We start from the raw sequence: 12,293 nt of genomic DNA, 5'->3' as shown, positions 1-12,293 counted from the left end.
CACTTACCTCAGGACTTTGGTCTCCTTCCCCCAGTGAACCTAGTTTAAATCCCTCCTCACTAGGTTAGCCAGCCTGCTTGCGAAGATGCTCTTTTCTCTCTTGGTTAGGTGGAGCCCGTCGCTGCCTAGCACTCCTCCTTCTTGGAACACCATTCCATGGTCAAAGAATCCAAAGCCTTCTCTCCGACACCACCTGCATAGCCATTCGTTGACTTCCACGATTCGACGGTCTCTACCTGGGCCTTTTCCTTCCACGGGGAGGATGGATGAGAACATCACTTGCGCCTCAAACTCCTTTTTCCTTCTTCCCAGGGCCTCAAAGGTCCTTGCAAACGTTCATTGAGCTCAGTGCCCCAAAGGTCACATTTTACAGCTGGGGAAACTGAGGCATAGAAAGGGGATGAGATGAACACATCCCCTCTTTCCCCTCCCCCACCTCACAAATGACAGTCCTGGGATATATGGGACAGAGAAGCCAGGAGTTCTGACATTTCCCTCCCTAAGCATTTGGGGGAGGGGGATGAATTTTGATGGAGGGAGTCAGGACTCCAGGGTTCTGGTCCTGGCACTGGGAGGGGAGTGAAGTCAAGTGGTTAGGGCAGAGAAGGGGCGGGATTGCCCATTTAAGATTATTTTTCTGTGTGTTAAGGCAGATTGAGGCTTTTTAAAAAAACTCTGCAGTCACCCGATTTCCCTCGTTATTCACAGCCAAATTGGTCTTGTCTTAATGAATTCACCATTAAGTGTGTGTGTGCCCTGCCAGAGCTGAACAACGTGCTGGAATTGACACCGCCATTAGCGTCAATAACTTTATTTGAGGTTATTAACTCAAGTGATAAAATAATATTCGGTTATTAGGGTTATGTTCTCTAGGGAGCTGATTACCTGAGTGAGCTGGGTTGTTAGTAATTAATAGCAATGGTGGGAGTGGATATTTCCACAGCGCTTTTCTTTGCTAAAGGAGTCCAAAGTGGTTTATAGAAAAGCCTTGCCTGGCGCTGAGACGCAGACACCTCTGGGGTGCAATGTGGGGGGCTGTTTATACAGCTAGCCCTTGCTTTGCACTGAGATGCAGCTGCCTCTGGGGTGGAGTTCAGCTGCTTTCTAACAGCTGCACTTGACACACACCTTTAGAATGGAGAATTAAGGATGCTCTTGTGTCCAGCTGAAATATGCAGGGGGATTGAGAGAGACCAAACAGAATAATCTGAGCTGGAATTTGGCCAGGATAGTGTGTGAATCTCTGTATCTTGCTGCCCTGGTATCATTAACAAGAGGTGGGCAGAGCCTGTCTTCACAGCGGAGAAATTATGCCCCAGTGCTGTACTGGGGAATTGGGGTCAGCACAGGCAGCAAGGAGAGAACACCCCCCAACTCTGCCTCTCATGCTGCAGCACAGCGTCCCCTAGTGCCACATGTGGGTGTTGAGATCAGCACTAACTGTGAGAGGAGAGCGCCCCCTACAGAACAAGTTGTGATCAGACACTCATTTCTCATCTGTGAAATTATTCCTGGTCTCCATGTCAATCTCTACTCCCTTTCTGGAATCTTGCTAAGCTCTTGGCCCCTGTGACTTCCTGTAGCAGAGAGTTCCACAGGTTAATGCCTTGTTGTGTGAGTGTTTCCTTTGACTGTGAATTTCCCCCCTTTTAATTTCATCGAACGGCCCCTTGTTCTCATGGTACGAGACAAGGAGAACAGAAGCTCTGATCTCCCTTCTCTAGACCAGTCAGTATTTTAGAGACTTTGATCATGTCCCCTCTCATTTGTCTTATTGAAACCCTTCCAAGTCTTTTCAGAGAGTGTTTCCAGGCCTCTGACACACACACACACACACACACACACACACCACTCATTCTGCAATACCGTTTTGGAGATGGGGTGACCAGCAGTGCACACAGAACCTAGCTCAGGTACCTGTCTGCACCCCATTACCCTAGTCACTGAGCATCTCACTGGCCTTAATGCATTTTTCCTCTCCATGTCCCAGTGAGGCAGGGCAGTGCTATTATCCTCATTGTATAGATGGGGAAAGTGAGGCACATAGAGAGTAAGGGACTTGCCCAAGGCCAGACAGAAAATCTGTGGCAGAGCAGAGAATTGAACCTGGGTCTCCCAAGTTGCTCTAATCACTGGGTCCTCCTTCCTTTGCTAGCTAGTATTGCAGATGTGGCTGCACCATTGACATATAGAACAGCACTAGAATATGTTCCCTATTTATTCTCCACCCTGCAGCCTTTGTTGCCCCATCCCCCACATTTCATCTTCCACGCGATCCAAGTTCCGAGACTCCTCAACTACCATCCGTGCGAAGGGAAGGCTGTGGCTTGAAAGGCCGGGGAAGTGAGTGGCAGCACTGAGGGCAATAATGCAGTAAGAGGGCACATACGGTGGGGAATGTGCATGCGCCCCAGCACCCCCTGCTGGATAGAAGCAGAACTGCTCAACCATGTGTCCTAGATCCAGTATTGCCAAAGGGCAATGAGGATTTCCCTTTGGGCATGGTGGGGGAAGGGGATCATGGCCTGTATCCCTGCTTGTAACCAACCGATGGTCACTATTCCTAGGGCCCAATTCTGCACTTGATGTCCAGAGGTGGCCCCACCATGGACTGAGAGAATGGCATTTCGATAGAACTTATTGATGGTATTTTTATTTGCATTCACGTAGATTCTCTGAGAAAGAAAACATGGGAGATGACACAGAGGGGGGAGGAAAAGGATGCCTTCCCCCACCCCCGAAAAAACCTTCATGTTATTTGTTACCGGGTTTTTTTGTTAACTGTAGCTGTTGTTTCTCACTGCTGGCTCCGAATTCAAGAGGCTGGGATTTTCAGGGGATATTCAGGACATTCTGCGCCTAAATGGAATCCTGTTCTCTGGCCCACTTGAAACCAGCACCCCCTAGAGGGGAAAGAGCCATATCCCATTCACCCTTCCATCCCATATCACTCAGTCCCTCCACCTTGGAGCCAGATGGGAGCTGGTGCCCTTCCAGGGGAAAGGCCCCACATCCCATCTCTCTGAGCAAGCCAGTCCTGCACCTTGGGGCTGGATGGGAACCAGCACCCCATGGGGGGAAAGGCTTTCTAATCCCTAACTCTCCGACATCCCTGAATATCCCAGCCTTGTGTACCAATATCCAGGTTCCATTTGATGACCGTGCTGGTCATGGGGCTTCAGGACAATGTTAAATTGATCTGGGCTTGGAATAGATCCTGTCTTCTAGGCCCCCCTCCAAATCCAAGCAGCATTAAAACCCTTGGTGCCTGGTGAGTGTAAGCTACATCTAACATGCTTGCTCTTTTGTCCACCTGTTCGGTTTTTTCCCCTTCATTTGATTCACCTTACAAGAAAACCACAGCGAGATTCTAAAAAAACCCACCTTTCCCAGCATTGCCCTGGTTTCATGATATTTGCTGCTACCTTGTTAAAGCCCCTGCTCCTGGAGTCCTGGTATTATGAGAGACTTTCATGTAAGACCAGTGTATGCTCAGATTTTGTCCCTGGTAAAACTATGTCAGTTACAGATGTGATTGTTTGTTTGTTTGGCTTGTTTTAACTGCTCTATTCATACCTGTACAAGCCCTAGTGTGGAGGCAGTTAAAGGTATAATGGTGACTTACCCCAGTGTATTTATCCCCTTCCCATACAGGAATAGCTGTAGCAGGATAAACATACCTAACTCTCACACAGCACTTGTCATTAGATCTGCTGCAGCACCAGGCGTGGGCCGCCTGCTGGGATCATCCAGGCATGTCTCACCTCATCAATCCCTGCCTCACAGAGGCCTTGGGGACCCTCCGTCTCTCCTGCTCTCTGCCTGGGACTCAACAGTGGAGTTAAAACACAGTCCTCAGGAGACTAAAGTCATTGGACTCCATACAGGGGTATTTGGATGGAATTGAATGGCCTGCATTTCTAGAGGAGGTCAGACTAGATGATCTAATGGTCCCAGCTGGCTTTAGACTCCCTATGAAACTAACTCAAAGCACTTTACAAAGGAGTTGGTATCACTGGCTACATTTTACAGATGGGGAAATTGAGGCCTGGAGCTCTAAAGTGACTTGCCCAAGGTCACCCAGCAGGCCAGTGGCAGAGACAGGAATAGAATCCAGATCCTTGTCCAGTACTCTATCCACTAAGCCACAACTCTTCTGTATAGACATGGGCTTGATTAAACTAACGCAACTCAGTGTGGGGACACGCTTGTATTGCAGTTCTACACCCAGTTTGAAGCTTGGCTTGCGTCAGTAAATTTACAGGTGCCGGCTAAACCAGCTGGAAACCAAAAACCCGTTTAAGTGAAACCAATGCTGTGTGTGTGTGTGGCAATTTTAATATTTCCAGCGCTGTGGGTGTAGGGAGAAGCTTGGAAACAACTGAAAACCCAGACAGTAGATTCAGGGGTGACAAGTGTGTGTTTCAACCAAAAAAACAATTTGTTTAAGGCAATAGCATGATGATTTTTCAGCTGGCTCATGATTTTGGAACTCCTAGGGGCGGTGAGACTACTTTCCAGCCATTTGAGCCAATCCAAAACATTGGCTGTATCCCTGGGAATTGTGTAGCTGCGAAGCGCCAAGCGAATTGGAATGGTGGGATCACATACCCATGTGGTACTGATGGCAAGTAAGAACATAAGAACTGCCCTACTGGGTCAGACCAAAGGTCCATCCAGCCCAGTATCCTGTCTACCGACAGTGGCCAATGCCAGGTGCCCCAGAAGGAGTGAACCTAACAGATCTAGTGATCTCTCTTCTGCCATCCATCTCCACCCTCTGACAAACAGAGGCTAGGAACACCATTCTTTACCCATCCTGGCTAATAGCTATTAATGGACTTAACCTCCATGAATTTATCCAGTTCTCTTTTAAACCCTGTTATATTCCTAGCCTTCACAGTTATAGTCCTAGCCTTCACAAGATTCCCAGATTTCTGAGACTAGAGGGGCCCATTGTGATCATCTGGTCTGACCTCCTGTATAGCACAGGTCACTACTCGATTAATTCCTATTCGAACTGGAGCAGATCTGTCAGACCAACATCCAGTCTTGATTTAAAAAGTGCCAGTGTTGGAGAATCCACCACAGCCCTTCATCAATTGTTCCTTGGAACTTATTTGTCTGGCTTCAACGTCCAGCTGCTGGGTCATGTTAGGCCTTTGCTGGATAGACTGAAGAGCCCTCTATTATCAAATTTCTCTTCCCCACACAGGTACTTGGAGACTGTGACTGCAGGAAACCCAGGCTATCCATGGAAAGTTGGGGTTTTGATTTAAAGAAAATATTTTGCAGAAAGCACCTGCTTCCCCTGGGAAATGTCTGCGCATTTTTTGTATTGGTTTGGTGTGGTGTGTGTGGTTTGTTTGTTTTTTTTGTCAAAAATCAAATATTTCAATGTGGAGATGCTGCTGCAATGCTTCATGGGAGTTTTAGTTCGGATGCCCCCTGTCCTTGTTTTTCCTCTATGGGCTGGTCTTTTCCAGACAGACTACGTTTCCAGTGAAGCACCCTTCCAAGAGGGAGGACAGCGGTGCATCATGGGAGATGTAGTCTGACTAGGGAGCCTGGCCTATAAAGGAGAATGGGAGCATGAGGTAACTGAAACACAACTCCCATGAAACACGGCGGCAGCAGTATCAACATGGTTTTTTGGGACAAAGTTTGGGTTTTGGCAGAAGTCTTTCAACCTTTGCTGAAAAAATCAAAATGATTTTTATTCATTTCCGTCAAAATTTTGCAAGGCAAACTCCCCCATTTGGTTTACGGTGTTTGCTTTCCTGCAGTGACAACCATGGTGGAAATTTTGGAGAGGACGAGTCCAAACCTAGTGTATCTTAGGTATTGAAGGAGTTGTATGTGAATTCAGGGAGACCCTGGCCCTGCAGTCAGCTCTTAGTGGGGTGAACCCCTGAAGTAAACGGGGTTCTCTGAACATGGGTGCTGGAACAATCTGTATAGTGGGGGTGCTGAGCCATTAAACCAAACTGCAGATCCTGTATATAATGGAAACCAGTTCAAGCCAGGGGGTGCATGAGCACCCCCCTAGTTCCAGCACCTATGGCTCTGGAACCACGGCCCCAGACCTACTAACGGCTTCCTCTGCAAAGGGTGGTCTTTTTGCTGGAACTGACTGCAGCTCAGAGCCAACAGCACAGATACCCTCATTTCAGGGGAGAGCCTGAAACGTTGGTCATTGAACTGGATTGAAGTTTGCAATCTCGCACTTTTCCCAGCGCAGGAGGGCACATGAGATGATATTCCGTGGCCCTTGCAGTCTATTAACAAGGTGGTGGTGGTGTTGTTCCTGTAGAAGGACCCTGATCTTGCAAACTACTCAGGTATGTGAGTAAATTATTTATGGTCTGAGAGTGCCTGGCATTTCTGTCTAAGACTGGGGAGCCTCCCCCGCCCCCTTGGGCCAGGTGCTGCACAGATGCAGGGTGACACAGTCCCTGCAAGAGCTGAGAGCCTGAATAGACGGAGGGAAGGAGAGGAAAAAGAGGCACAGAATGGCAAATTGAACTGCTCCAGTCAGTGACAGGGCCAGAAACAGAACCCAGGAGTCCTGACACCTAGCCCGCCCTGCTCTAACTCAGTAGATTCAGCTCCCTGCCCAGACCTGGGGATAGAACCCAGGAGTCCTGACTCCCACTGCTTTCCCATAAAGCTATCCTGGTATTTCCAGGTAACCGAGGACAAAGCAAAAACACCTCCCCAATCCTGGGGCTGTCGTCTTTCTGCAGCGGAACAAACTGGGCATGTTTAACTCTCCCGACAGTGAGTTAAGTTTCCATTGGAAAAATAGGACCATCGGCCATTGTCCGTGCGGCAAGCCAGGAATTCTGTCTGTGGGTCCAGCTCCCTGTGGCAGTACCATTTCCATAGGAAATATTGTACCATTTTACAGTGTGTGTTTCTTTAAAGGTGACTTGAAAAGAAGGTGGGGGAGGGGGAATTAATAAAATGAGGCATCTACTCCTCTTTATGGCCTGTAAGTCTGGTTTGGTTATCTTGCTTTTTAAAGGTATTTTCTCGTTTATTAGGAGCATTACGGTAGCACTTAAAACCCCCATTATGCTGGGCCCTCTACACCTGGTGAGAGATGGTTCCTGCCTCCAAAGAGCTTAATCTAAATAGACGAAGGGTGGGAGAGGAAACTGAGGCACAGAGGATTTGGGACTTGCTCCAGGTCAGGGGCAGAGCCGGGAATAGAGCCCAGAAGAAGTCAGGACTCCCAGGGCCTGTCTACACTGAAATGTCAATCCAGGGTTAGTGGAACTGTAGGTCATAGATCCTGGGTTTGCTAACCTAGGGCTTGAGTGTCTACACTCCTTTGTAACCCCAGATTAGGAATTGTTGAACCCTGGGTCCCACCCTAGGGCTGCTGCATGATGCAGGCCCGAGTCCAACTACTGTGTCCCACACTTCTTTGCACCCTCCCAAAATGTGGCTGCTCTAGCCCTTTGGTTGTGGTGCAGGGTGGGAAACCTTGCCTGTCCAGAGGACAAAGAAAGTTGACCCATGGAATTGTGGGAGACCGTGGCAGACTCCCAGGGCTTGAGTCCAATGGGACTCTACCCTGCAAAGCAACAGGGCTTGAACCCTGGGTCCCAGCTTAACTCAGGCTTGGACCCTCTACTCCTGTGGGGTCCTCTGGCCCTGGGTTAGTGCATTTGTGTGTAGATGGCAGGGGGCTTAGGCCTGAGTTCAAACTCTGGGCTTACACTGCAGTGTAGACACCCCACCCCACTCAGAGCTGGGGATAGAACCCAGGGAATCCTGAGTCCCAGCCTCCTCTGCTCTGACCACTAGACACCACTCCCCTCCCAGAGCTAGGAATAGGACCCAGGAGTCCTGACTTCCAGACCAGTGCCCTACCTCCTGACCCCCACTTCTGTTCACCTCTGCAGCCGTGGAAGTTAAATCTTCCCATCCAAAGATCAGAGGCTGCTGGCTCTGGGGTGGTGTAGTACCTCATATTAGAACATCACTTCTCTTCCTCCCTTTCCTTGGATCCCTGGGAAGCTGAAGGATAATAAGGTGCCTAGAAAGGAAATCCATTTAATGCAGGGGCTGTTCTCCCCAATCGGGCTGGTGTTGCTATAGCTTTCGGGGGGTCGGCTTTGTTTTTGTTGAATGCCTAGAGCTCAAACAACTGGGAGAAAAACTGTCAAAATTCAACTTCCCCCTTTCTTTCTTCCTTGGATTTATTTCATGCAGAAGTGCAGTTCTGTGGGCAAAAGTTTCCAAGCCTGAGTCGGGAGTGGGGGAGTGTTGCGGTAATTGTGATTCCATTAAGACGACACAAACCTGACTCAAGCCTGAGTTCTAAAGAGGCCTGGCCCCTTTTGGGGTGGTGACTAGCAGGACACCCTTGAAATGGGGGCAACCCAGAATTGCCAGTGGAAAATATTTGGCTGAGGATCCTGCTGAGGGTGGTGGTAACAGCAGTAACTAGTAATGTGGGCTCTTTCAGATCTTTATATGCCCATAAAGGTGCGCCCAGAAGAAAGAAAAGGGCCGCTCTCCAATTCCTCTCCCCCAGAACCAGCTCTCAGAGGCCATGGCAGAGAATGTGGACATGAATCCAGTCCCTCGTGCCCCCCAGTGGGGGATGACTCCAGCCCCCTAGCGCTCAGGCACTGCACGATTGGGCTGGAATCCCCCTCTCCAAGCACTGAGTCGGTGCGGTACAGGGTCACCAGCCCCTCCATGCTCCAGTGTTGGGAGGCCGCTGGAGGCAGTGTGGGGAGTTGGGCGCTCACTGGCAGCACAGCCGCTCCACCTCCTCCTCGCAGCTGTAGAACTGCCGGAAGACCCCCTCGGCCGAGCCGTTGCACTCGAACCAGCGCCGCAGGGTCCCCAGGGCCTTCAGGGCATCGGCCTTGGTGGGCAGGCTGCCAAAAAGGTCCTCCCCCTCCCGCTCCTCCTCTTCCTCCTCCTTGTAGGCCCTGGCTGGGGGCAGGGCTGGGGAACAGGCCAGCTCTGTCTCCATGTCAACGAAGCGCCGGAATTCTTCCGGGCTCATCCCCCTGGGGGGGTCATGGCTGGAGGGTCCCAGGGACCCCTTCCCCGTGGAGCAGCCAGCCTCCCCGAAGCACCGTTCCACCAGGGAGGGCTGGACTTTGTCCCAAGCGGCCGCCACCATGTGAAGAGCGTCCAGCACGGTGATGGAGGCGGCGATGGAGGCGGGGGAGCTGTCGGTCTCGTTGCCGATGGAGGACACTTTGCCCAGAAGCCTGCGCTTGTAGCGGGACTTGAAATCCCGGACGATGTCAGGGTGGAGCGGGCAGGGTGAGGGGCCGTCGTTGTGGCGAGGCCGCGGGGGCAGGAAGACCAGGCGGATGTTGGCAGGCTCCGGCTCGGGGCAGCGCCGCTCGGAGTCCAGCACCAACGCCACACTGCGGTGCTGCCGGCCCATCTCCCGGTCAAAGTCTGTCAGCCACTCGGAGAAGAGCTCCGGTGTCAGCTGCCCGTCGGTGCTGCTGCGGTAAAGCACCGGCAAAGTTTCCGTGTTGACCCCAAAGAAACATCGCGGAGCCAGCCGCCTGCCGACCACCACGGGCTTCCGCTTCTCCGTGCCGCTCCCGTTCACGCACAGCGCCACGCACAGCCACTCCCTGCCCTCCCGCTCCCTGCCAGGCATGGCCTTATACAGGAGCACCACCTCCCCGCAGCCAAAAACGTTCTCCGGGGCAAAATCCTTCAGCAGCTGGGGCAGGCTGAGGGAAGCCGGCGCCGGCCCCTTGTTGCACAGGGGCTCCGGGGCGTGGACAGCTCGTGCCGGGTGTCGCTGGCCAAAGCAGATGTTGTTACGGCGCTTCCACCGCACCAGCCAGCCGATGCTAGGCACAAACTCCTGGCCCATGATGTCCGCAAGCTCCTTGGCTTTCTGGAGCAGCATGGGCCCCGTGACATCCCACATCTTGGTGCGGGCGATGTGGAACCAGCACAGCAGGGCCTCATCGATGCTGCTGTATTTGGACTCCCGCTTGCGCTTCCGCTCCCGGTTGGCTGTCCCGCTGCACCAGTCAGCCAACAGCTTCTCCTTGTTCTTGCAGATGCGGGAGATCTGGGGCTGGGAGACTTGGAAGCGACGGGCCACCTCTGACTGGGACATCTTGGATTCGTCCAGCATCTCCAGCACCTGGATCTTCTCTGCCAAGGAAAGAGCATGAAGTTTCTTCTTCCCGTTCAGCTCCATGATGGCCCTGGAGTGGGAGGTGAAGGGATGTGCCAGGCACTGGGGGCTGGAATATCTATAGGAGAAACAGGAGACCCTCCCACCCAACCCCCCCAGAAAACCCTGATCAGCCATTGGTAAGACAGGGAGATAGAATCCAAGGGAAACTTAATAACGCTGGGGATAGAACCCAAGTGTCCTGACTCCCAGCTCCTGCCCCCCATCTCACTAGGTTCCATTCCCCTCCCAGAGCTGGGACTAGAGCCCTGGAGTCTTGGCTCCCAGAACCATATTCAGTTCACTCAGCCATAACCACCTAAATGTAATTTTAATAAATATGGGAGAGATTTCTGGGGAGACAGTCTCAGCTAGTTAAATGCCTAATTTGAAGGGAGCCACCCAGCTCAAAACTGCCCCCAAATTTAGGTTGCTTAAAAATTCAGCTTGTCCAAATGATGATGGATCGTACACTTTTAGGGGCAGGGATTGTCTTATTTCATGCAGCTCCTGGCACAACAGATGTCTCTGATCTCGGTTGAGCGGAGACTGGTGCAGAACCATGGGGTCCCATTCTCAGCTGGGGGTCTGTGTAGTGCTTGACACAAGAGGGGCCCTGATCTCAGCCGGGGAGGAAAGAAGGGGCCAGTGCCCTGCACAATGGGGCCCTGATTTCAGCTGAGTGTCCTAATAGAAAACTTGTGCTGCTGTTAGTGACATTTTATTGTAATGTCCCCTTTCTCCTACAGTGGGCACAGCCCAAACATTGTCTCCTTGGGGCAACTGCCATGTAAGGGGGAAACCAGGCTCGGCATTCCTCACCTGTAGATGGTTTTTAATAATAGGAGCCGCCCTGCTAGATAAAACCCATGGGCTGAACGGAACAGCCACCAGCACCCGCCGCTTCACAGGAAAGTACCGGGACCCCTGCAGCTGCGGGATGACTTGCCCTAGAGGGGGAGGGTTAAGATTTTGCTCCTGACCCCAGTAGCTAGAGGTTGGCTTCGTGTCCCTTCCAGCTATTAGGAATCCGAAGTGTGGGGGAAAGATGCCCCGCAGACAGGCTTCATGTCAACGCCGCCCCCCCCCACACACACCCCGTAGCACGATGCCCCCGGGGGGGGGGGCGAACCCGCAGGGGGCGCGGGGGGGGGTGGCTAAATCTGGCATAAGCTGCCGGGCAGGGCTGTGTGGGGGTGAGGACAGGACCGCAGATCGGCAGGCCTCGCGCACCGCCCCAGCTCCGGGGGGGAAATCCCCGGGCAAGCGGCCTTCGCTCTGTACGTACCTAGGCGGGAGACTGGTCCCCCGGCTCGTCAGGGGCCGTCCATCGGGGCCATTCCCGGCCTGGGGCGCTCCCGGATCCTCGACCCCCCCCCCCGAATCTGTAGTTTTCAGGCGGCGGCGGCGGCGGCAAAAGCTCGGGGTAAAACCCGGCAGCCGGATCGCGGCGCTTCAGGCGCTCGGGAAACCCGCCCGGCGGCTGGTCCGGCTCGGCCGCCCAGGGTTCGGCGAGCCGGGTTTGCACGCTCCTACCCTGGAGCTCGCCCCTTGCCTGGGTCCGGAAAGGAATGTAAATGGGGAAGCAAAGAGGGGGATTATGGGTCATTGCCTCGCCCCTTGCAAGGGCGGAAAGTCTGGGGGCTGCAGCGGGAGCCTAGCGGGCTTTCCCTTAGCCGCTGGCGCGGCTGAGGGGTGGGTGGTTCTGCTCCCCGTAGGGAAGGGGGGTGAATTTCCCCGGCTGGCAGGACCTTGGGTGTGAAAATCCTACAACCAACAAGAGCAGGAGTTTTGTGTCAGATGGTTTGTTATCCCGTAAGGGGGCCTGGGCAGAGGCGGCTGGCGAATGGCCCAGGCCTGCGCATGGTTTTACTGGAAGGAGACCTGCTGGAGAGACTTTTGATTGTTGAGAGCCATGTATTTTTGGGTGCATATTTATCCTCCAGTCGTGGAACGGCAGTGTGTTGTCTGGCAGAATCAGGACTCCTGGCTTCTCTTCCCGACTCCCAGGCCCCCTGCGCCAGCCCACTGGACCTCCCTCCCATGCACTGGAGCTTGGAACAGAACCCAGGAGTCCTGGCGGCCAGCCACCCCCATTCCCCTGCTCCAA

At 52.7% G+C, this 12,293-nt stretch overlaps 1 protein-coding gene across 2 annotated transcripts; it reads right to left on the bottom strand.

The window, feature by feature from the left end:
* Positions 1-2,637: 2,637 nt before the first annotated feature.
* On the bottom strand, positions 2,638-12,293 carry TIGD3 (tigger transposable element derived 3). Of its 2 annotated transcripts, none has more exons than XM_078853659.1 (2): positions 11,472-12,293; positions 2,638-10,161 (listed from the first exon to the last, which is right to left on the bottom strand). In XM_078853659.1, exon 2 carries the CDS (start codon positions 10,139-10,141, stop codon positions 8,765-8,767), a length of 1,377 nt encoding a protein of 458 aa, XP_078709785.1. In that variant the 5' UTR covers positions 10,142-10,161; positions 11,472-12,293; the 3' UTR covers positions 2,638-8,764. The 2 variants fall into 2 exon arrangements, with proteins under 2 accessions (XP_078709785.1, XP_073208054.2); XM_073351953.2 differs by having other exon boundaries at positions 2,638-10,262; positions 11,472-12,290.

This window comes from Lepidochelys kempii, chromosome 7 (assembly GCF_965140285.1).
Source record: "Lepidochelys kempii isolate rLepKem1 chromosome 7, rLepKem1.hap1, whole genome shotgun sequence".
NCBI lineage: Eukaryota > Metazoa > Chordata > Testudines > Cheloniidae > Lepidochelys > Lepidochelys kempii.
The sequence above is the reverse complement of the archived record's forward strand: the minus strand, read 5'-3'. Positions and strand labels throughout refer to the sequence as shown.